This window comes from Diadema setosum, chromosome 20, assembly GCF_964275005.1.
Source record: "Diadema setosum chromosome 20, eeDiaSeto1, whole genome shotgun sequence".
In the NCBI taxonomy this organism is placed as follows: domain Eukaryota; kingdom Metazoa; phylum Echinodermata; class Echinoidea; order Diadematoida; family Diadematidae; genus Diadema; species Diadema setosum.
The window spans coordinates 22,601,886-22,628,390 of record NC_092704.1 but is presented as its reverse complement, the minus strand read 5'-3'; the positions used below and the strand labels follow the sequence as shown (position 1 = coordinate 22,628,390).

Here is a 26,505-nt window from a genome sequence, read left to right as displayed (position 1 = left end):
ATTTTGTATGGTATTATGAATTTCAAACACATCAAAGATATTAAGTGTTCATACATGTACTGTATTAAAAGAGACAACACATATGGACAGCGCAATTGCTGAACTTTGCAATTACTGAATGTGATACACTTGTATCATGAATGGTGCACAGTGCAGGCAGATCTCTGCAGTGAGACATTTGTTGGACAGTACCTGACAAGACAGATTTCTTTTTTTTTCTCTCCAGGCTCAAGGCCACCTTGGTAGCAAGCGAGTGAAGGCCCAGGACATGAAAGGACTACTGGAGCAGAAACGCAAGGAGTACCAGGAGAGCCTGCATCAGGTCAAGCAGTTTGAGAAGAAGATAGAGGTCAGTTTCCAGCCCAAATTTGCCATTGCCGGTACGAGTACCATGTAACTTCCACCAAAAGCTGAGGACATTTTACAATGAAGTTTAACTGAGCACGAGATACAAATACTGATGTGTAGTTTGTATCATGTATTTACACCACTATTAAATTGATGAGAGAGTTGCACGGAGGGTTGAGCCGTAGAAGTGTGAAATGTTGTACTCCCAACACTTAAGATTGATCTTGGTTGGGAGACCAGTGTTTATGATAATCTTTCTAAAGTAGTATCTGACACGCATGCACAATTTGTATTTCTGTGAAAGGCCAGTCCAATTTGCAGAGTGCTGTGGGACTCTGGTCTTGTGTGTCAGAGTGCCTTTCAGAAATGTGACTCGGGATCATGTAGTTGTGGTTTTATCAGAATCAATGTCTAGTGTTCAAGAGCAGAGCTTCCAAGTACCCTGCTGATTCTGCACGATGCTTTCTCAAAACTTAAATAACTCTTTGTATTTGGATGATGCTACATTCCCATTATCTTGCGATCCATTACGAACTCCATCATTGACCATTAGTGGCTGATCATATCATTTTTCCATCTGTCAATTTTCCATCTGACAATTTGCAACACTTTTGAAATCATGATCTTTCTCGTGGAGTAATCATGGGGATCGTATCAGATCTTGAGGTCAGTCGTGGCAATCGTGTTGATCATAGACAGGTTTTGGATGGTTCAGAATTGCCTCTACTGAACTAGGTCAATATGAGAGCATGCAAATGTTTTGAGGAGATATCAACATATGCGCTGAAATACTTTCGTATGTGAAATTAAACACAAGTAATACGTGATGAAATTTTCTTTGTTTGAAAAGTGATTACACACAGCTGAAGTTGCCACCTGTAGGGTCCCACAGTTCTTCTTGTTATTATCATTTATCGTCACTGGGGTGACAAGACCTTGCATCTGCAATTTTGGTGAAAATGACTTTTTTGGATTAATAGTCAAATAATGGGTTAAGTGATGTCCTGTCCATATCCCAACTGTCTCACTCCAAAAATGAAGCCACCACAGCATGTCAAAGGAAAGGCTATCCCAATCGCTATAGTGCTTTGGCCGCCATGTTTTTTGGCTCTCCTGAACATTTGACATGTTGTACATGTACAAAATACGAGGTCTTGTCGCCCCAGCGACGTTATGTCAGTATTATCATTATGATGACTACTATCATTTTGATCATTGTTGTTGTTGTTACTATTATTTACTGTCGAGCGAATTGTTCTGTTCTGGCCCTCTTAGGCCATTGAGGTCAAGATCAAGGCAGCGACAGACCTCATGGAGGACATGGAGACTCAGTATGAGGGCTGGAAGACCAGCCTGGATCTAGCCAACAGCCAGCTGAAGACTGCACCGGGCGATGCCCTCCTCGCAGCAGCCTGTGCCACCTACCTGGGCCCAATGGATGAGTCCGCCAGGGTCAGGCTGCTGTCCGATTGGCTCAGGGCCTGTCAGACCGGGAGCTACCACGTGGTGACGGGGATGACCAGCGTGATGAGCGGGGCTGATCCCTCCCTGGCTGGGAGCCCTGCTCTGAATATGGTGAGTCTGACATCAATTTCATGTGTACAGCTGTATTACTTGAAATCATTCATATCAGTTTGCAACCAACTTAGGACAGGCTGATTTTGCTATTTCACACATGTATCCCATAGATGCCTGCCGGAGTATACTTGGAACCAGTCTACAATGGGTTAATAATTAGAACTTCATTAGATTTTGTCCGAAATTCTTACGAAATTTTTCAAATCCAGCTCAGTCAAACCAATATGGTATACATCTGCTCATTGAAGCATGCATGTCTTTTCTTACACTTTGACCTATACCAACACATGTTCCCTTTACACACCAGGTCATTGAGGCAAACACCGAGTCCGATTCGGGACCGGGCCCTGCCAGACTGGAGCCGTACCCGGAGAACGACAGCCCCTCTGTGGAGGTGGACCTACCGGCCCGGCTGGCTGAGGACGACCAGCGGGCACCAAGCGAGGGCAGTCTTGAGTCAACGTCCAGGAGAGAGCAGCCGGAGTCGGAGGAAACCTCAGTGGTGCCCATCCGACAGAACTTCAACGTTGAAAGTAGGTAGAGGGGTATCAGTGATAACCTTAATGGCATTGAACAGGAACCAAAGTAAAGGGTCCAGTTAGATACCGTGTATAGTGTTTAGGGCAGTGCTACAAATTGCACATGTTTGTGCATTCTCTTAACATGTTTGGTATTTTCATAGTTCAGAAACCTGTAGTGTGTTCTACTTTTCATTGTTTTTCACATAAGAGAAATGAATATAAACACTTTTTTTTTTCAATTTAATAGTGATCATGATATACATGACAATTTTGATTTGCATTCAAATAATTTTATTACCACTGGCATTCAATGCACAGGGCAGACAAGTGCTTTAGTGTGCATTTGAATGTCGTGCATCTTGGCTCCTCGCAAAATTTGCAGTAATTTCATGGGGGCGAAAAATTTCTGGCTTTACAGCGTAAGTTAGCTACGTCCAGATTAGCCTAAAAAGAGAGGTCTGCTAGTATCCCTTCCCTCTTCCCCCACCAGCTATCCTCAGCACGGAGGAGGAGCTCACGGAATGGCGACACTGCAGCGGCATGGTGTGCGACCAGTTCTCTGTCACCAACGCCCTCTACGCCAGGGCCTGCGTGATCGGGAGACGGCGCCAGTGGCCGCTCCTGGTGGACCCGGACAACCAGGCGCTCACCTGGGTGGTCAAGCTGCAGGAGTCGGCAGTGGTCAGCTTCCATAACGGGCTGGATGCAGAGGACGAGTCAGGTGTGTGAGATAATCATGAGTAGACACACAAAACTCCTTGAGTCTTGCATGCATTTATTGCCACTGCTACATTTGTATATGCCCTAAAGGACATGTTTCATGAAAAAAGGGGCCCAGGAGAGTCTAGGAGCGTAGTATACAGTGTCATCAGATTTTAGTATAGCGCAGTTTATTACATGATACACAAATGATAATTGTGTTTTGAAAATAAAAAAAAAATCTATCACAAAAGTTTTTGTGCATTTGAAATTGTCAGCGGGAAGTTCTGCAAGAGAAAGAACGTACAGTAGGTAGGAAAAAAAAAACAGCCTCTGTGTTAGAAATGTCATGAAAATATAAAAGTTTTCATTGGAATGCAATTTCATTGCTTTTTTGTTGTTGTTGTTGTTGTTGTTGTTTGTTGTTGTTTTATTAGTAAGATTAACATTGGGCATCTCATAACTGGGAGTACTGGGCAAGGAACATTTCATGAGTGTGATGAAGGTGGGTGGTCATTAACCCATAAACTCCCAGAAGGCTTCACATATTCAGTGTTTGTACACAAGCGTTGTGGTTGCAGAATTTTTAAAAGCCTCATAAGTGCTAACTCTATAACAGTTTCCTAAATTGGCAACAGATTTTTTTAAAAGAGTAAAGTTCCCTTTTCTTTTCAGCCAAATTGCACACTGTTATAAATTGCTTTCAGATTTCGAAGCAGACTACATGTAAATGACTTTAATAGTCAATTTCATTTATTCTTCCTGTAGTTAGTATAAGATGTGCAATGAAATATTCAGGGTTCACAATTTAATAATGGCATGTATGATGATGATGGTATTCGCAACAAATTCCCCTGGATTAATGGGTTTAAAGTCCATGAGTACCATACTCGTGACTCTCACACCTCACTCTCTGTTCATCCCTATGCCCGTCCCCAGAAATGTCACTGATCCAGGAGGGGGAGCTGGAGGAAGGGCCCCTGGGCCAGAGCCAGTCAGGCCTGACGGAGGACCGTCTGATGGAGAGTCGAAACCTTGAGAGCGTGGCTACTTCCAACTTCGCCCTCAGCCGGGCCGATCACAGCTCTATCGGGGCCGAGACCGACTACGGCACGGAGTTCCCCGAAACACCTCGCACGGTCACCACGTGAGACATTCTTTGCCGTAACAATTTTCAAAATGTATTTGGTACCCAAACTTTTGTTTTGTATACAGCTACATGTGTTTGTTTCAACGAGAGATGACAGTTCAAACTACAGTTTGTATTTGTAAAATATGTATTAGTAAGATGCCATAGTGCTGTAGTCCTAGGGATACCATTTTGCATCATGATAGTGAATGTGAAGCCATACTAGGGAAAGATCCTTGCTAAAGTCAATCTGTGATACACAAAATGTCACAAACTTTGCCGGTTGGAATGCCAGGCAAAAGTTTCATGTTTATATTCCTGCAAGAAGTGGAAACAGAATTCTGTTATGCTGTATATCAGTTACCTCTTCAGTTAAGGGAACTGTCATCTACAGAGTCATTCAAATCCAAACTTAAAACTTATCTGTTCCTTTCACACTGAGGACTGTAATTGCTGTATGTCATTAATATTGGATTAATATTGTATTTTTAATTGATATATGTTGTATTCTTTATTTGGTATATATTTACTTTTGTTTACCATTTTTTTTTCTTTGTTGAAATGTTTGAATATGTATATGCATGTAAATATATGATATTTTTTCATTTTTGAAGCGCCATGAGCACTGAAAAGTGGACCTGTGCGCTATACAAGTAGCCACTATTATTATTATTATTATTATATGAAGCCGTAGATAAAAATCCTTGCTAAAGTCAATATTTGGTACACAAACTGTCTCAAATGTAGCCGGTTGGAGTATCAGGCAAAGTTTCCTGTTCATGTTCTTGTAAGAAGTGGAAACAGAATTCTGTTATACGTGTACTGTAGGTTTTGAAACAAGCAAGCCCACATTGATGGAATGCTTTCGTGTCTTTGCAGGATGGGTGGGGTGACTCCCAACAAGGACAATGCTAGCGAGAAGGACTTTGACATCTACAGCACGGGCACCAGCAACCAGTCGGCCGTCACCCACGCCTACTCCGTCGACCTGGATGGCGAGCGGCCGTTCAGTGACCTCTGGGTGGTGGCCGCGGATGACGACATGCTGGAGGTCAAACTCATCCAGTCCGTGGCGATGGGACTGACCGTTGTGGTCAGCCACCTCGAGCGACGCGACCTCGACCCCAAGTTTGACGACCTGCTGGCCCGCAACGTGGCGGAGGACAAGGACGGGGAGAGGCAGATCCGGATCGGCAGCCACCTCTACGACTACAACCCGCGCTTTGCCCTCTATCTCACCACCGCCGTTCCTCTTGAGCTGGAAGGTACGTATTTCCATGTCCGTCTTTATGCAGGAGGGGCACAGAGAACTGAAGACACCCTTGAAGGTACAGATTGTAGCAGCACATACATGTAATTATGCCTTGCAAAAGTTCTAAATACAGGTTTTGTAGTCGCAGTCTATTGTAGAGATGAAATGCTGCAACGGACAGGCATCAATCGTATTTACATCAATTACGCCAAGTTTTGCAATACTTATTTTTACACTAGTTTAGTCCATGTGCTAGAAGTGATTATGACCTTATTCACACACCTTATGGCCATAGTGACTGAATGGCATGGTAGAAGTCCCATTACGATCTCAAACCAAAGATTGAGATGGGTCTATCAGTACATGTATTTCAGTTGCAATTAGCGTTACCTGATTTTGTGACTAGCTAACAAAAAAGTGTTTTTCATTTTAGGTGTCCATTGTACTTCCTTCAATTTGAATACAACTCTTTTCTCATTGCCAGGAAATTGGTTAAGTTCCTTTTTCAGGCAAACTAAGACTCTCACAGATTGATAGCATTTCTACTTGTATTTCATTGTCATTACTCTTGCCTTTGAAATATATCATTTATTTTATGTAAGTGCTCATTTTCATCATTTCCTTTGAATATTTTTTTGCATCAAATGCTTTACTTTATGCATGTTTTTTTTGTTTTATTTCACCGTACTTTTTGAGCATGTCATTAATTTTGAATGAACTATGATGTAACTGTTGTGTCTTTAACTTGAATACATCCTAAATTCTAGAAATACACATGGTATCTCGATGTCTTATCATTCCATCATCACCTCCGATTCTGTCAAGTTCAATCTTTTCACTTCATCGCTGCAGGTGCGGGATTCCTCAAGCCCCACACGGACAGGTATTCTGTGATTGACATGTCAGTGAACCTGGAAGGGTACACCACGAGACTCCTGATCGACGTCATGGCGGCCGAGAGACCAGAGTTTGCCAACCACCAGCAGTCCATTCGGTCGGACATTCGGGAGCACAAGAAAAAGCTTCAGGATACCGAGGTAAACCACGCGAATAGTCATTTTGGAGTCGTGTTGGGCATGGCAGGCAATAGGGACCATTCAATTTCTGATGCGGCCACCTTGTCGCAGGCTGTGGTGGCCGTCCTGCACGAGCACTGTGCATTCGTCAAGCATTGATGTCAAATTTTTTATTGCGTTACCACGGCTTTTCACCATTGATCAAAATGCTGCTTGCTTTTGACTTGATGTGCTTGCTTTGACGAGCAGACAACATACACTGTTTATGTGACATGTGATGTCAACAGAGGACTTATTGTAGTCAACAGACTGTGTATTGTGGAGACCATTATAAAGTTCTATTCTATTCTTATGCCAAACCTTTTGCTTCTTGACTAAAAAATGTCAATTCAGCAATGTCTTGTCATGTTTTGAACTGGCTATACCACATTGTGTCTACAGTTTCTGAATATATACACCGTACAATCATGAATACAGTACATTAAGGAGATTGAAAACAATATCAGAAGTACAATGTACAAATATTGCAGGGAGTATCCATATTGATACCGTCACCATTGGTATGATCTTCTGGCAAGACAAGGGGCACTACAATGATATACTTTGAGCAAATTTGTGCTTTTGATTGAAATCCAAGTATGTATTTCGTCTTCAATCACCCATCCCACTACTCTGGCTGATTCTTACCATTCATTACACACCTTTCCAACCCCAGCTGGAGCTGTTGGACAATACCCTTGATCTAGACCATGGCATCCTGGAGGATGCCGGCTGGCCAGACTACCTCGGGCTCTACCACCAGACCATCTTTGGCACCGAGTCCCTCCTCCAAGAGAGCCAGATGCTCTTGGACCAGCTGCAGGAGAAGCAGGAGCCGTACAAGGCAGTGGCTGAGCACGGCGCCCTCCTCTACTCCACCATCAAGCGCATCTGGCAGCTGCTGCCCACGTACTACGTCCCCTTCCGGCGCTACGCCCGCTGGTACGCCCACACTGTGCGCTCCCGGGAGAAGGACCGCACGGACATTGCCTCGCTGAAGGCCCGGGCCGTGGAGCTGTGCAACGCCCTCACAGGGGAAGTCCACGCCAAGTTGGCGTGCGGCCTGTTCCAGCAGCACTCTGACCTCTTCGTGTTTCTCGTTGCCGTGCAGAAGATGCGGTTGTCGGGGGAGATGTCGGAGCTGGAGCTGGACCTCTTTGTGAATGGCTTGGAGTCGGTGGTCTCCAGGGAGCGAGAATCTGTGTTTGATGGTGCCAGCGATAATTCAGTCGTCCCTGACTGGCTGACAAATGAGGTACATTTGACAATGTGCAAAGAATTGTCAACATGTTTGTGAAAGCTTGTTGACATGTTTGTCTCTGAAAACTGAATGGGTTAATGATGCTTTGACATTAGTAGAAAATTCTGCTAAATCGATAAGTTACAAATATGCACAGTAGTTCATTCTTTGCCGTGCAATAAATGTTACTTTGCACGGTTTTTGATGACCCTTATTGACTATATGTACAAAAAATCAAGTGAGCTGCTTGTACTTTTGAGTCAAGCAGGCTAATCTTGTATAAACAGATACATGGCGCTATACAAATGCTTTGAATCATCATTATCATTGTTATTGAATTGTTTTGGTGCTCTCATTGTTTTAAAATTGCCAACATGAATGCTTACTCTTTTTTTCCGTTCACATTCTGCAGATATGGATCAAATGTGGGCATCTGGAACAGCTGGCCCCAGTGTACCAGGGCCTGAGGCAGTCCGTGCTGCAGCACTCCCGCCAGTGGCAGGAGTACTTCTCCTGCAACCCAGTCCTCCTGGCCCCGGTACCCGGGCCTGACCTGCAGAGCCTGACGGTGGCCCAGAAGGCCCTCCTCTGGCGAGTGGTCCTGCCTGACCGTTTGGCCCGCATCTGTCGGGACCTAGTGGTCTACCAGCTGGGTGCCCACACGGCCCGGGCTGAGGTCTACAGTGTGGCTGATGTGTTGGAAAGGACAGGGAAGAATGTACCGCTGGTCTTTGTGCTGCCATCTGGATATCACGATGGGGAGACAACAGGAATGGAAGGTTAGATACATGTAGATGAATTATTCTTGTGTCAAGTCTTTTGTATCGCAACTGATTGACAAATTACTTTTCATCAGTGTGAATGAACACAGATTGTTCAGTGTTCTAGTAGTAGCCATGATAAATATCATGGGCAAATATACTCTGGTTGAACTCAAACCAGCAACCTCCTAATGGTAGGTAGGCGTCATACATGTATCTACCAGACCAGGGACTTGCAATCTTTTTTGACCCAAGATTCACGGTGTAACAAACTGTCTAATACTACAATTGTAATAACTGGGTGCACAATAAATTTACTGGATGCATGGCTAGCCATCTGTTGCTAGGTGCACAAGTGCTACGAGTCTACAATAGCATGTTTACAGCATCTACTGTATTACCAGTGATTGCAGTGATTATTTGATATCGAACGTGCTACCTATTTATTGATGCACAGCTCTCAACCAATGAGGTCGCAGAATTTTCTCACCATGTACTACAAAAAAATCTGACAATCATAGCGACTTTCTCTCCTCATCCCTCGCTAGGTCACACTGTGGCTGACCCTCTCTCGGAGATTGCCCTCTACTGCAAGCGCGAGGGCGTTGGCACCGTCGTCAACACTGTCTCCATGGGCAACGCCAAGCAGATGAAGCAGGCGGTGCTGGCCCTACACGAGTGCATGTCCAGCGGTCAGTGGCTGGTGCTCAATAACTGCCAGGCCGTGGGCAAGTGGAGCACAGACTTTCTCCATCTTATACAGGTTAGTCTTGGATGGACGAGGAAGAAATGAGTTATTTTTTTTTCTCTTGCAGTGATGTAATTTCATATTGTCCTGGGCTTTTATCTTGTATGTATTCCTGTAGACATAACCATAACCGTCTTAGTAAGTCAGATAGCACTGTCTTGCTTATTTTCCTTTATTACTCTGCTGTATTGTAGGTTAGACTCAACTGAAAAAAATTGTCTCAGTCCCACTTGATTGCTATTGTGATGTAGGAGAATGAGGGGAATTAATGTATCTCTCTCCCCTTACATATTGCTGAAGGACATCCGTGCTGACTGGCAAAGAATGCATGCCAGTAGAAATGTCAGTGAGAAATCAAAAGCAGTCTATGATGATGTGTTCTTTGAGAAAGTGACCATACAGTCCCATGATAACAAACAAATGGCTTTTACATGCCATTTGACAAGAAAGATAAAAGAAATTCACTATCCATTCCACTGTACCCGGTTTCCTGTACTTCATCTTTTTTTTTTTGAGTCTCTTTTTTTTTTCTCAGCCAGGTTAAATAACAATTTCTGAAATGACGAACTTGTTGATTGATATTGTCCATATTTCTGCAGGTTGCTCCCTCATGTCTCTAGTACATCAACATCAACATTTGCCATCACATGATCTGTGTGTGGTTTGATTGATATTCATGTGTTCTCTTTTTCTTTTTTTGATTTCTCCAGCACATTGTCACTCCGGCGACGTACGTTGACAAGACGCTGCCCTCCAAGCCGGTGGACAAGGTTCCCAAGGGAGATGACCTGATGTCCGAGATGATGTCCCACCTGACCACCAGCCAGTCCAGCGTGTACGAGGGCTTGGAGGTCCACCCCGACTTCAAGCTCATCTTCATCACTACGGCTGACAGCAATACACCCCTCCCAGGTGAGAAGAAGTGGTTGATGACAAAGGGTTGGGAGTGATGAGTGGGGGAGGGTGTTGGCTTTACTGAGAAGGAAAAACCTTATCATCATGTATGCATCTTATGAAATGTATTCAAATTTCTGTATTTTCTTTTCGTTGCAAGCTATACAGTTGTATGGTTACCATCTGTATACGCAGTCATACACTACATGCTTTAAAGGTCGGTCGAATAGGCAATTAACTCAAAGATTGGGTAAGCACTCTGCCCAAAAAAGCCAGTGTTGCTTTTCATATGAGCACAATGGCCGTTGGGAAAGATTGGAGGGGTGGGGGTCATAAAAACAAGAATTCCTTTGTATGCTTTGCGGGATGCCATATTTTTTATGATGCATCGACGATGAAGACATATTCAGCTTATTCATATTCCATCTGAAGGTGCACTACTAGCATACAACAGTGAACAAACTACAATGTAGCAAATGAAAGTGTAAAGATGGAGTGAAGTTGAATTGTGCCTGTTGGAGTGCTTCCTTTGCTGATTAGCACAGATACAATCGTATCTTGAAACCAACTACCGATAAAAAGAGATTACCCAATCATACGTGATTCCTATTGTGTCACCTTGGCCTTCCTTTTGGACTGAGACTTTATGATTACACCTGGTTACACCAGAGCACGAAAAATTACTCGTGCGAAAATATCCACTTTTCCAGTAGTTGACAATGATTTCAGCAAAAGGCTATAACAAATGATACTTTTGTATTGGCATATTGAACCTTTAATAGATATAATGCTACTCTATCTTTATGTAATCATGTGTTTGTACCAATAATATTTCCTCTCTCTTTCTCCTCCGAAAGGTCTGGTAATTCAGAATGGCATGCAGGTGGCTTGTGAAACCAACACAAACTTCAAAGCCACCTTGAGGACATACTTCAACCAGGCCATGGCAGCAGTAGATCAGCATCGTCACATGGTCACTACCACACAGGCCAAGGTGAGACTCATGGCTTTTATTCTTTCCTTTTTCTTTTGTCTCATTTGTCTTCTTTTTGTTTTGTTGTGGGTTTTTTTTTGCTTTCAATAAGAGTTTACAACAGGAAGTTGTCAAAGTGTCTATGTGTACATCCTGTGGGACTAAAACAAGATCATTCCATTTTTTTTCTTCTTTTTTAGTCTGTCTCCATCATCACAAAACCCAGTTATTGAGTCGCAAGATGCATTTACTCTCATACAGAGAATGCATCACTTAATTCACATAGAGGATCCGATGAATGCAATAACTGGACAGGGATCATCAAACTGGAATGTTCTTCAAGGCTTTTACATCTTAATACGAAAACAAACTCAACAAACAAAAGAACCCAAATCATCCATTACTGGACTTAAGTGGATGAAATTCTTTCAGTTGAATAAAACGAGTACAGAATGGAGCCATGACTTAAAAAAAAAGAAAAAAACAACAACCTTTGATTGTAATCTCTAGAAAAAGATGTAATGATTGCTCTGACAAAAGTTTCTGTCTTGAAATTGCTGGACTGAATCCACCGTTTCCAAGAACTTGGTATGCCAAATGTTTTTCACATGAGAAATTACAACATCTAGGAGCCAGGGGCTTAATTAGGCTACAGTGTTGGAGAGTTTCAATGAGTTCTTGGGATCAATGATGGCATATTAATTATTCATAAATGTACACATAGTTACACAGTCAAGGGTAATGAGGGATTATTATTATTATTATTTTTTATAAAAGAAAAGAAGTAAGAGGATTGAGAACATTATTTCAGTAGCCACCAAAACGTGATAGTATTTAATCAAGGAATGTCTCTAAAAATGTTTTCCTTTGCATGTTGTATTATGCTCCACAGAGTCTGACTGAGCTTGTATTCTGTATGGCCTTGCTACATACGGTCCTATCCCACCGGCGACTTTTCTATCGCCTGGGCTATAGCAAGGACTATTCCTGGTGAGCCTTCTCTCTCCCTTCCTCCCTTCCTCAAAAAAAAAAAAAATGTCCTTCTCTAGAACCAGCAGTGATAGAGCTAGAGTTATGACTAAAGCAGATTGGTGACAACAGGTTCAAGTTTGTTCATGGCTCTCTCCCTCCCCCTCCCCTCTCTCTCTGTAACTATATACCGCATACACTATTGTGTGTACAGCTGTATATATTTATATATTTCTCTGCTCATCCATCTTTTTTTTCTCCATATCTCTTACTCAGCTTATGCTGAAAATTATTCATTTACTTTTGTAAAATATTTTACACTTCTGTAGAAATTTGTGAAAAATTTGGTAGGTTATTTTAGAAAATAATACAAGCACTGTACATGGTGTAATTTTAATGCATGACATTGCTAGAACGACTTTCAAGCAACCGCTTGACTGCCTTCACACAGCTGGATTACCAACCTGTGTGCCTCTCTGTCGACGGGCGAAAAGAATCTCGTTTGGGGGCATTAAAGGCACTCAGAGAATTGCGGAAGGAACGGGTTAAGATCAATGCTGTTGATAATAGCGTTGATATTCAAAGTAATAACACTGGTGGTAGTAGTAAGAGTAGTGGAAACAGAACCAGCAGACTTTTTCTTGTCCTCCTCCTCTCAGCTACATACGAGTACTATTGCTAATATGGTAATACTATTAGTGCAAGTAGCAATGCCAATAATCAGATTCTAGGTGCATACTAGTGGTATGCACCGAGTATTACCACATGATTCTTTGTATCATTTGATATGACTGTCTATTTGTATTTTATGATGAAATGCCAAATAAACATAAATGATAATCATAAATGATACACAATGTAACTGTGTGATATATCATGATATTGCTCTTGATACTCTATGCATGCCACCGTGATGTTACTTTCAGGGGAATCCCCGACCTCAAAGCCATGATGTCATCCCTGAATTGGTGCGGGGAGGGCGTATCCCCGTGGGAGAACATCCAGACCCTCAGGGTGATGGTGGAGCAGCTGGTCTATGGAGGGCACACCGACGTCTTGGAGGATGCTGATGTGGTGGGAGCTCTGATTGACAGTCTGCTGCAGCCATGGAGCAACTTAAAGGCAAGCTGAATCACTTCATCTAGACCATTGAATGGGGGGGGGGGGGGTCATGATATAACCATTATTAAACAGTGTCAAAGTCGTTTTTGTATTTGTTTTTGTTTTTGTTTGATTTTGCTTGAAGGCGGGCCAAACTCGTCCCCTGTTAGACTATCGGGTGTTCCATCTGAGCATTTAACAGAAGCTAGGTCTCATTCTTTTACGAGGTGAATTGTAACTAATGGCATGCTGCAATGTTTTCAGATGGCGTTCATTTCTTCTTTTTTTTCATCTTCTATTGTTTTGTTTTGTTTTGTTTTGTTTTGTTTTGTTTTATGTTACTTCGACAGCAAGCCAATATGTTGTGTCTAGACCATTAGATGGTATTTCAGTATTGTCCAAATGTTTTATTCCTCAAGAGTAAGCTGGTATTTTTTTCAATATGTTTTTTTTTTGTCGGTGTTCACCAATGAAGCTATCTTCATTGGTGAACACCAACAACCTACTTCAGACGCTTGTATCCAGAATTGATGGTTCCGAACTTTCAAAAACCAGACACACCAACACCAAAAGCATTTCGGGAGATAGCAGTGAATATTCATCAACAGTTAATAAACTAGAGCTGAAAAAAATGTCGCCCGCAATGTCATTCGCAAGTAGGAATATTCAACGGCATAATTTGAGTCTCTATTACTGCAAATGTGACCTTTGCTGTGTAATGTCAAGGATCATGACATTGAAGGTAGCCAACTTTCTCTGCTCATCCTCACAGAAGATGCCATCCTCCATGGGCGCCGCCTCCCTGCTCGCCTCCCTGGTTGCCGAGATGGGGCGAGAGAGGCGGTCCGGGAGCACCGGGGGTAACATGGTCGCCAGGCGGTTCCAGCATCTCTTCGACACCATGAAGGATGACGTGGAGCCTCCTCATCTTGGACTTTCTCCCGTAGCTAGAGAACTCCAGGAGAGAAGATCCAGCAGGTAGGCAGGACCTGGACCTAATTGATCAGTAATACCGCTTGCGAAACACCATGGGCGTGTTTCATACAAATTGATCGTAGGATTGATCTGGCAATTGATGCGATTTAAAAAATTTATGTTCAGTCTGCCACTAAATCTGTGCATTAAATCAAGCACTAGTATCTTTATGAAGCAGATGTACATTGTAAGATCAGGATTGATCTTACGCTTGATTTGCTGAGTTACACTCAATAAAGCAAGCATAAGATCAATCCTACCTCTTTAGAAAAAGGGGTCCATGTACATGTACACATACAACCATGATGTGCAGTTTGTGAGGTGTTGAAGAGCAACATGTTTTCTACATAAAAGTTTCTTTTAAAGAATTATATGCACTTATGAGAGTTGTGGTAAAATAAAAGCAACCCTGTTGTGCTGATATACTACAAAGCTGATGTTATGATAATGTAATTAATTCGCAGGTACCTCTCCAAGTCACTCAAGGCCCTGGCTCGCTGCAAGATGTCCATTGACACCTGGTACCTTCCCACCCTACCCAAGTACATCCTTTCCTTGGACGAAGCCCTGGCTGACATCCCAGCCCTCCCGACCCCGGCACCCGAGTCCCTCAACCACCTCCAGAACTTCATCGGTGCCGAGATCGCTGCCGTTGGGTCCCTCATTGACCGTGTGCAGTTCGACGTGGACCTTGCGCTCAAGGCGGTGGTGGGCGAGGCCGCCCTCACTCCCGGCGTCGACAGGATACTCTCGCCCCTGAGCAGGAACTGCATCCCTGAAGACTGGATGCAGGAAGCTGGGGGCGTCCCACCATGGCGTACCTCAGTGAAGGAGTGGCTGGCTGACGTCAAGACCAGAGTAGAGCTCCTGCTGAGTTACAAAGATGCGGGTGAAAGTGTGTCTGGGTGCTACAGATTGGCAGCCTTCAGTCGTCCCAATGCTTTCATTGACACCGTGCTGCAGGAACACTCCAGGAAGGAGTATCTTGAGCTGCACCAACTCAAGATGGGGATTGAGGTGACTTAGATATTGCAGTCTTCCAGATTCTATAATGCACCAGATTTAATTTCAGATGATGAGATAGTAGGCTTGTAGTCAGGAGCTGGCTATGAAGCAGTACAGTCCTGTGAATCTTCGTGGTAGAAGTGTGCACACTGTAGATATACGTTCACTTATTAATTTATTATTGATAGGGAATTTATCTGCACAATTCTGTTCATGAAATTGCATTCAGAGAATCAACATTCTCATCCCATGAAAAGATGTGAATCAGTTTGTAAACTTGGGACTTAAACAAACTGCGGATTGTCTCCTGAAATGATTGAGGGATTAACCCAATTTACTTGTTTTTTGATCTTCGAAGATTAGAACATGCAGTCCAAATGCCCACTCTTTATGACTTTTGAGTTGTGATGCAACCTTTGGATTCAAATCTGAGGTATCAAAGATTAAGATAATGCTTGGTACAGATTTACTTAATCCACAATATGTAACAGAATTTCCGCCTGCTCATTTCTCTATCAGATAACTGGAATTGAGAAACCCCCCAAAGAGCCCCCAGCCCAGGGTGTGTACCTCGCTGGTTTCCACCTCCACAATGCTGACTGGGATTCCAGACGCTCCCTCATCCACCTCCCTAACACCTCCGCTCCATCCTCCACGGCAAACCGTCACTCTTCCGCCCTTCCCATCTTGTGGCTCAAGCCAGATGTCATCAACCACGACTCGGCCGCCGGTGACGAGCAGCACGCCTCCTCGTCCAGCTATCCATGCCGTGCATATGTTGGGAACGTTAGCACCGAAGAACTCTTCCTGGGTGACCCAGTCCTCACAGTGAACCTTCCGTGCACCTTGGACTCTTCCGTCTGGACGCAGAAGAGAGTTTACGCCACGTGCAGACTGTAGAGGACGCCGCTTTCTGTTGATCACAAAGGTTAACTGGGTATTTGTGGTGTCACTGTGCACCTTTGGTAACATAAAGTTGTATGTACGCTGCCCCCAATATCCTGTAGTTAAACAATAACATCAAGCCAAGATCTATTGATCATTTTTGTTACCAGAGTATCCATTGTATAGCATTGCACCTTCACTACCATACTTTGCAGCCATTATAGTTTTGTTACATGATAACTGGAGAACACCAAGATTTTTTAATCTCATGGTGCAAGGATGCCAGTGGTACAACATGACATATATATGCTGTCAAACAAACTGGATTCATCCAATGTTAGTGTATAAGAAAGTTCACACCATGTCTGAAATGCAATTAATCCTACTTTTTGTTGATATTGGCCTTTAAATGGTATTAACAGTACAACATTGCACCATTGGTATCAAAAATATATCAAGCACCTTGGACTCTTCATTGAGGTGCTATAGAGATGCAGACTGTGAAAGGATGCCAGTAAGATGTGTTGATCTCTGATGTTATGATTGTATTGATGGGATATTTTTAGCACATTAGGTCACAGCCTGCACTCTGGACCTATTGGCTTTATGCAGTATATATATAATATGGATTTAAGTGTGTGAGCCTGGATCTGAGTGTTTTGGGATGTTAGTGTAGATAAACATTGATTTAGAGCGTATGGATCTTAAGTGTTTATGGATCCTACTGCAGTGTAAGTGAACCTTGATCGTACTGTAGTGTGTTATGGATCTGAGTGTACATACACTGTATAGTGAACCAGGATCGTGTTTTATGGATCTTAGTATTTATGGATCCTAGTGTACATGAACCGGGATCTTAGTGTATTGTAGATCCAAGTGTTCACTGTATGTGAACCATGATCCTGTTTTGTGCATCTTTAGTGTGTGTGGATTTTAGTGTATCATTCAAACCTGAATCCAAATGTATATGAATATTATGAACTTGAGATCTTAGTGTAAATGGATATTATGAATCTGGATCTAACTGTATATTGATCCAAAGAGTTTTATGAACCAGGATCCTGGTGGGTCTTAATAGCGTGTATGAACCATTGTCTGTGTAGACTCATACACTGTAAGCAAAATGTGTGTACAGCAGAGAAATATGCGACCGAGTCTTTCATTCAAGTGCCACCGATTTTATATCACACCTTTCCTCACAGGTGCTTATTGAAATTGATGTCTCTTCCTCTCTCTTTTAAAACATATCTGAGAATAGACGGTTTCCTCTTGTTCATTACCTGTATATCCTTCAACAACCCATTGTAGACGGGCTGATTTTGTTTGAACAGGCATTTCCCATAGACACCTGCCCGAGAGTACTCGTACTTGGGATTTGTCTTCAACGGAGTAATGAAATCCTGTTTGCTGATTGGTCTATTGTTGTCATCTGACTATCAAAAAGCATAAGATCATTATATTGACGACAAGATGCAGATTAGAAAAATGTGCCATACCTCCAACGTCATTTTCATGGTATATTCATTGATATAGCGTGTGTGGAGTGCTATCGGTATCAGCCTCAGACCATTATTAATCACCTCCACTGTACATAGTATACTACATGATTGTCTGTGCTGCAATATGAAAACAAACAACAGAACTGTTGAGGAATTTCTAATGTAAGTGGAAATGTTTTGTAATCTTATTTAAAAAGATGTGCTTGAAGACAGAAAACAAATACAGGGGAAACTCGGTATAACGAACACTGCTATAACGAGATATCGGTTATAACAAGGAAATTTTCTCGGTCCCAAATTTCCTTCCACACAAGTCTATGTAAAATGCTACTCTTATAGCGAGATCGGCTATAACGAAATAACTGCTATAACGAGATAAATTTTGTGACTTCCAAACAAAGAAAAACATAGTAAATCAAACCTGCTATAGCGAGGTAAAGCAAAATGCCTTCGGTAGTGCTTTACTTCGCCTGTGCTATCATCTTCCGAGATTATAAAGCTTGATGCGCCAAAAACTATCTTGTACACACATAATCATTTTCTTCAGTGCACTCCAGCTAGCACTGCATGTTGTACGTGTGAAGTGTGTGTGTGCACGCACACTGTATGCAGAAAATGTGGTGGGACCGTCGGCCATGTGTATACATGACATCATCATGACGTTTAGCAGGTGTGAGGCAATCTGATGCCGTGATTGGCCTTCTACTTTGGGAATTCCCCGTCTTCACACACACACGCAGTCATAATGTACATACAGAATGTGTCACATACACACACAGCATTGTGCAGACCATATTCAAGCTTTCCACACAACACACACCCCCATACGATAACCACATACCAATCCACAGACGATCTTGATACAATCGCAAGCTATATAAATTTACAAATTCACACATCTACAATTAATTGCCGGATTTCCTTGGCGAAAAACATCTTCTTACCCATAAAGGTGAGTAATTCCCTCACACACAATATCAAGTTATCAGTATTGATTGAAATATGATGGGTAGTCCCACATGTGCAAATTAATGTCTTTATTTTATGCCTTTTTTTATGCCTACTGATATAACGAGATATCGGCTATAACGAGGAAAATGACTCGGTCCCGACCATCTCGTTATATCGAGTTTCCACTGTATACAGTATCGTGCTGTATTTCGAGCCTGTAGTAAAATTATGAACTCTGTGATGACAGAAATTGTCTTATTTTCTGAAAAGATGTGCCCCTCCAAAATAGTGCTGTTTCTGTCTCCTCAGACTTCATGATTTCAACAAAAGCCTTTCATTGCATGGTGTATTAAATTTGTTCACTATAGAATGACTGACACCATAGAGAATACCTTGAATTCTTCAAGGCATAGAGTGAGATTGACGACTTAGATAATGCCAGGATGTTAAAGGGATGGTACAGTATTGGTGGGGATGAGAATTGGGCTTTTAACTTTTTGCGAGATACCAAGAAAACACTTATGATGTAGTACAGAGCATACCATTTTAAGAGGAATTCAAAGTTTATTTGATGAAAATCGGATTTGGAATGACTGAAACATCAAAAAACAAAGTAAAACAAAACGATCGTAATAAAGTGTGGGTCCCACACTTTATTAGAGTCACTCTTTTTTGGATATCTCAGCCATTTCAAAACCAATTTCCATCAAATAAATGTTGAATTCCTCATAGAATTACATGCTCTTTCATATTTCATAAGAAGTTTCTCATTATTTCAACAAAAAATGTTAGAAACCTGAAAATAGGTCTCAACCAAAACTGTATGATCCCTTTAAAGTCATACTTTGTACGTCACTGTTTATCTGTAAGTTTTGTCACTGCGACATTCTGCAGGGTGTGTAGATCCAATGTACATATACACAGGAACATAAAACCACTGCATCTTACTGTACAAGTAAATCTCTGAAAAGACATGCAGTATACTGTATTCATTCATATTATGCAAAATAGATTTTAAAAAGATGATATAGGCTCTCTATTTATCATGGAAGAGAGAGAGACTAGTGAATAGAGTGGCTAAGTCTTATATCTGCTATGTTGAAAAACTTTCAAATCCGTCCTAAATAATCCATTCCAATGCATAAATTTTGTAAATACTAATTTCAAGTGTGACTTTCAGATATTTTGCACGATATTACAGCTTACAGAGTGTAAATCTATGCATATTGTTATTGTTTCTGTGTAGGTTCCTACAGAAGGTTTATTAACATATTATGTGTGTACATGGAAAGGTAATTATATCACTGCACTGCCAGGCAGCTACAAACAGTTTTCATTATTGTTGTAAATATGGTCTTTTTATTAGAAGTGTAAATTATGCTGGGTTTGTCCCTGTCTTTCTGTCTTGACATAAGCGAGTTGATCATCCTCTTCTCTGATGGTATTGTACATGTACATTATATATGCAAAATACAGTGCACCAAGAGTGATATATGCAACCTGCTGTTTGCAATGAGAATTTCAGCGATTGTTGTGGAATAGAAAATAAATCAGTCTTATTTTAAAAGTTAAGATAATTTCTCGTAACTGTTATGTTTCAGTAATGTATTGGTTCCATTTGTACATGTAACATACAGGCATTACGCACAACTTAACACGCACTCACACAAAGACACACACACACATACTCACACACATACAGTTTTGTAAACCATTTTAATGTGCATTTACAATTGTACACTGTATAAACACAATCACATGTACCGTCACGTGCAATCTCATATATATGAGTGTGTACACATGTACAAGTGTATATAAACTGCATACATGCACAGAAACATGAGGTTTTCATATCTCCCAGACATAGACACACACAGAGAAAAAGGATACAACAAAATTGTCATGGGGAGTGATTTAGTGTAGGTTTATTATTAGCAAGAATGTGTTTTAGTACTTACTCTACTTGTATTTTAGTCAGGACAACATCAAGTGGGCCTACACTGTGTGTCAATAAGACCAAAGCTTTGATTTGATTTGATTTGATTTGATTTGGTTTGATTGTTCCACATCTCAAACACAAACATCATGCTAAGATAGCATGATAGAACATAAGACAAGATATAATGTCATAATTAAAGAAGACAAGACAATTTTACAAACATGAAATGTGGGGGACCTACAAAAAAGCAAAGATGAATCCCTAGATGAATGTCTAAGTCTTACTATAAAAACAAACAACCTAATAACGAAAACTATGAAAGGAAAGGAGTGGGACTTAAAGGAGAAAAGAGCAAAAAGAGCAAGAGAAACAAACAAAGAAAATACATTAGAACATACCGAGATAGCCACCTGTAATGTTGTCACCATATTACTTTAATTATTACTTTATGGCCACCATATTACTTTATCGTCACCATTACTTTAAGCTTCATGAGGTAAGGGCCAATTAAGTAACATACCTGGTATGTTATTTTCCTCAACATGTCAAACTTTCCACTTTTCAATTGATAGTAGATCTTCTTATCAGTACAGTAATATTATTAACTTTCTGATTAACCCGTCGAAGACTAGTCCGGAGTATTTTCAGGGTGGGGTTAAGTGGGAGTGCATGTTATGGGAAAGTCAGCCCATCTTCAATGGGTTAAAGATGAAGTGCCCGAAGTACGGTCAGTATAGACTGCTATGTGTTCTTCATTGACATGGTCAATATCATGATTATGTTAGAACCCACAGTGGCAGAACAGTAGAATGCTTTGAGAATGTGGCTTACATTATCATCATCTATCATGGAACTTTACATGCAATTCTTGGGAAAATGAAATTAAATGGATGATATCTGGACTGACATCATTCCGTACATTTTTTAGACCTGAAAGGTCTGCCTCCGATGGTCATGGACTCTTGATATTATTCACAGTTCTATTCCTCGTCATTCGCAGCCCTGACTTAACCCATCAAAGACTCGTCCTGAATATTCTCAGGCTGGTGGGAAGTGCATGTTATCGCCCCAAGGAAAGTCGGTTCATCTTCAATGGGTTAAAAATGAAGTGCCTCAAAGTCGGTAACGGTACACTGTAATGCTCTTCACTGACATGGTCATTATTATCATGATATTATGGAACTTCACATGCAATTCTTGGGAAGATGAAATTGAATGGATGATATCTGGGCTAACATCTGTACATTTTTAGGCCTGAAAGGTCTGCCTCCGATGTTCAAAGACTCTTGATACTATTCACAGTGCTATTCCTCGTCATTCGCAGCCCTGACCTAGGACTACAGTTGTAGTTCGAAGGCATACATTGTACTAATATGGGTGCATTGGGGATGAGAGCATAATACCCCAAATTACCTTTAATAGAACATATGAAGAGTTTGTTCGCAAAAAACAGATAAGTCCATTTTTGAAAATTTTGAAGTATGGTCTCTGTCATAAAGTACAAAATAATACCTTTTAAATGATATATTGGTCACTACATATAAAGGTACATTTTTGAAGTCATGGTCAAAAGAAGCAAAGATTTTCATATTATTACCTCCGCCAAGGGGGGAGGTTATGTTTTCGTTACCGTTGGTTTGTTTGAATTTGTTTGTTTGAAATGAATTACTGTATGGCCTACAATGTATTAGCTAAATAGCATGCACAAAACGTACGAGTCGATCATCTGGAGCCGTTGCACAGTGTGGTGCGATTAGCCTTTATTTATAGACAAAACTTCAAAGAATACTTCAACGAAAGAGCATGATAATACTAAGTTATAGGTCCTACATTTATCAGAGACTGCTTGAAGTGGGAAGAAAGAGAGAGGGAGGTTTTGCTGGTAGGGTACAGCGTGGATATTTTTTTTTTCAGTGAGCTTTGTTCTGATAAGAAAATGATTGTTCACCTGTACTTCAAAACAAAAAAGAATGTTGGTCTAATAGTCTGCAAACAAATTGTTAATGTGTATGCAGGGGACTAAAATGGAGCTATGCATGTGGATTTCATTTCATTTACTTATTCTCATTTTTCTTTCAACAAAACATAACACAAAGTAAATCAAAAATGCAATCGTAAGCAAATATACATTACAAAGTATGACATTCAGTGGTAATTAACAAACTAATAAAGATATGCACACATACTAGAATTACAAAGTTATGTTTGCAGGGTAAAAATGAGAACTAAGAGGTCCACTAGAAAGCATTGCTTGTAGATTTTAGACCACTCTAAAATATCTTCAAAAATACTTATTATAATTACAAGTACGTAGTGCATAATGCAAAAAAAAAAATGAGACAAAATGAAACAAACAACAGAGACACAACAACATGACATGACAAAACTGAGGGGAATATACGAATGAAAGGATTAGAGCAAAAACAAAATCAAAGGAAGAAGGAGAGAAAGAGAGAGAGAGAGAGAGAGAGCTCGAATGCCTATACACGCTGAACAGAATAAACGGAAGAGGAGATTTATTGATTGATTATTTAAATTGTCCACTCTGGAAATTCTTTATACATTGGATATCGCAACAAAATAAACATTCAATACATCCCAGGAACACCACAATCAAGACATGTCATAGAGTACAAAATGAAACTCACTCACATTAACATACAGTAACGAAGCACCATAATAACATAATACATTAACCCGACATTTACAACTACATGTATACAAAAACTATTAATATACAGCTGTATATCACTTTCATATAGTTATTCCACTCATAAATATATTTGATAATATCCTTTCATACATCATCATTATACACCAAACAATTATATCACCTACATATCCAAATATACTTGTATAATCAACTCCAAAAAATTCATATATATATATATATATATATATATATATATACATAATGTATATATTATCATTACCATGGCAGCGCCTTATCAAATTAACACCAAATGTGTATATATAAAATCACCAAACGTAAATCACCAAATGTACACCAAATGTAAATCATTACATATTCCAAATTTAAAATTAGATAACTTAAATACTGTGGGAATAATTCACTCCACAAAATATTTAAAAAAAAATACAATTACCATAACAATACTTTCTCTATCAAACGCACACGAGAAACATATATCCTACAAATCTACACCTCACTTTCATAATCACCAAATTTGAACTCAATAATTACTTCAACTTATAAAGATAATCACTCAATATCACCATATACCCCAGATGTCATCAGAATTAATTCAGAGCTGTAGAAAAGTGCCGACGTAGACTTTGCGACGAACCGCCCGACCTCCCGACCAACCACACACAATTCCTATATACCTTCTTATACTCTTTGGATATGCGGGAGTATAATAATAATAATAAATACACCAAAAACTAATCATAACAACTTATCTAATTACTCTGGCATTATACGTGTGAATGGAATCCGGGACAAAAGCACTTCTAAAACGGGTACGCTTTGTGCGAGGAGGACAGAGTCTGATACCTGATCTGTTCAGGCAATAGTAACCGTACAGACGGTGTGTTAAATCGGTCATTATCTTGTTTACTTTGACCATCATTCTTTCCACGTGCAAATCCTGTACCACTAGCAATTCCAACCCAGTGATCTTTTGCCACTTTCGTGGTCTATCGATTCTAGCCTTGTCCTTTTGTGTAAGATTGCCATAAAAACAAATCAAGTTATACATGACAATAGATTGGATAAAGGAATTGTAGAAAAGAACCATCAGTGTTCTATCCAGCCTCAGTTTATTCAATTATTGCCTGATAATTGAGGATGTATTTCGGACAGCAGTAGTGGTGACTGCATGCAGCTGTGGAAAAATTATGGAAATGAAATGCCTAATTTCATGTTAGCGTCTTTATAATGTGATTTTTTTTTTCATTGCGTTAGGGTGTTACTGATGATGAATCTTTATTTGCTGTAACCTATACTGTATAGATAATGAAAAATAAATATCTCAGCCAGAATTGAAAAGAAAAAAATAACGCTTGAAGAGTATAATGATGGAGATTTTTTTTTTTTTCAGAACTTCAGGAATTTCAAAATTTAGAGCCGGTGTATATAAATGTATTCTGAGCTAAAGGTTCTCAAAAGGGGCAGATGAAACTCAGACCGCCAGGTAGGATGATCATGAAACCATTGATTTCGTGGAAACATTGAATTAAAACTATTGGGGAGAGCATTTGTGTTGTAGATGAACATGAATTGACCCAGTTGAAAAAGAAACAAATCTTTATTTTTTTAAATCTTATATTTTTGAGGAATAATGAATCTGAGTGGCGAAACCCCACAGATAATACGAAGTAGGGCCTATAATTCTTTGCAATAACAATAATTTATCTAATAAAATTTGATGGGCGCTGCCCCATGCTAAAATTTCGTATTTGAGATAAGGTAATATTTAAGAAAATACAATGTTAACAAAGAAGACGTTTGAATGTGATACCAATATTACGCGTAATCATTTCACTTATTTTAATAACATGAGGCCTCCACGAAAGTTTTTCATCTACTGTGATACCAAGAAATTTTACATAGGATACACGATCTAATCGAGTATCATCAAAATAATATTTGTGCTTAATATTTATAAGGATTTACTAAAAAGTGTATACTTAATTTTCTGAAGGTTTTATGAAGATCTTATCCACTGAGTTACTTTTTTTTTCAAATCAGAGTTGACGGTGTCTACGAGAGTAACTGGGTTTTGATGAGAAAAAGAAAACATTAAATTTTGAATCATCATCAAAATGCATAAATGAGATAATGTCAGATGATTTGCAGAAGTCATTGATATAAACTATAAAAAGTAAAGGACCTAATTTATATTACCCTGATGAGGGACGACACATTAATTGAAACTTGAGTTATTCTCGTTCAGAGAATATTGTTTTTCGGTTCTCCTGAACCACTCCAAGGCCTTCTCCCGTATGCCATAATGAGACATTTATGGATTAAAATTTCTTTATTTAGAGCTGTTGATTTAAGGCTATTATAACTCGAGATGAATAACATTTTCCTTTGTTTACTTTTCTCCTTATTTTTCTCCTTCGCACTTTCAATCTCTTCTTTATTCTTTATTTTTAATTCTATGTGGGTTTTTTTTTTTTTCTCTCTATTAGCCTACCGCTTTTACCTTTTTTAATCTTTATTCATAAAGATTCCATTTTGGGGTACATTAAGCCATATTTCTGTCTGTTTCCTGTCAATTCATGTTACATGTAGTTTACTACAGCTGTTTTTCATTTTCTTATCTCTTTTAATTTCTGTCTATCCCATCGCCACGGTTGGCTTCACACCTTCTACATGTGCATGTAATATGTATTTCCATTAAAAATGTATGTACATGTATAAATGAAACTTAATGTTCACGAAGAGAAAATGTAACTTTTTCTGTGGAACACCAGATTTCGGACATAGGTGCACTGTTTGGATATTCAAGCTATAGGGTAGTCAAAAATTTACGTGAGTTTGTGATACCCCATATTTTGCATGCACTCTAATTTCTTTCAAGGGGAGGGCTAGTAACTGATCAATGGGAATCAGTGGGAATGCTCGGGGATGATTGTTGCAATTCTAGAGGGATTCATTAAAGAGTACATTATCTATTGTTGCTTCAGAACGGTCTCATATTCAAGTAATGTGCTGTTTAATTCCCCGTTATTGTACAGGCATGATAACCCGGAAACATTAAACTGCTCATTACTTGAATATGAGACCATTATGAAGCAAATAATTTTCACAGAACAAAAAATGTACTCTTAAATGAATCCCCTAAGGCTTGGAACAATCATTCCCCAGCATTCCCACTGATTCCCAATGATCAGTTACTAGCCATCCCCTTTTAACAGAAGATATATATATATATATATATATATATATATTTTTTTTTTTTTTTTTTGAGGGGGCCGCAGTCCCTATCATGAAAAGGGAAGGCATTCAAGA

General features: G+C 40.1%; 1 protein-coding gene across 1 annotated transcript in view; it reads left to right on the top strand.

Annotated features, from left to right (window-relative positions):
* LOC140243667 (dynein heavy chain domain-containing protein 1-like) overlaps nucleotides 1–16,530 on the top strand; it is a 133,263-nt gene extending 116,733 nt beyond the window's left edge. Inside the window, exons 73-89 of the mRNA XM_072323331.1 lie at nucleotides 227–349; nucleotides 1,624–1,923; nucleotides 2,234–2,459; nucleotides 2,938–3,168; nucleotides 4,086–4,293; nucleotides 5,155–5,540; nucleotides 6,380–6,564; nucleotides 7,259–7,837; nucleotides 8,235–8,601; nucleotides 9,132–9,346; nucleotides 10,042–10,243; nucleotides 11,083–11,219; nucleotides 12,091–12,188; nucleotides 13,094–13,289; nucleotides 14,041–14,246; nucleotides 14,708–15,260; nucleotides 15,768–16,530. Of these exons, the coding sequence (XP_072179432.1) occupies nucleotides 227–349; nucleotides 1,624–1,923; nucleotides 2,234–2,459; nucleotides 2,938–3,168; nucleotides 4,086–4,293; nucleotides 5,155–5,540; nucleotides 6,380–6,564; nucleotides 7,259–7,837; nucleotides 8,235–8,601; nucleotides 9,132–9,346; nucleotides 10,042–10,243; nucleotides 11,083–11,219; nucleotides 12,091–12,188; nucleotides 13,094–13,289; nucleotides 14,041–14,246; nucleotides 14,708–15,260; nucleotides 15,768–16,148 (4,593 nt within the window). The 3' untranslated portion in view covers nucleotides 16,149–16,530. The remainder of the gene's footprint in view (nucleotides 1–226; nucleotides 350–1,623; nucleotides 1,924–2,233; nucleotides 2,460–2,937; nucleotides 3,169–4,085; nucleotides 4,294–5,154; nucleotides 5,541–6,379; nucleotides 6,565–7,258; nucleotides 7,838–8,234; nucleotides 8,602–9,131; nucleotides 9,347–10,041; nucleotides 10,244–11,082; nucleotides 11,220–12,090; nucleotides 12,189–13,093; nucleotides 13,290–14,040; nucleotides 14,247–14,707; nucleotides 15,261–15,767) is intronic.
* Nucleotides 16,531–26,505: the final 9,975 nt, after the last annotated feature.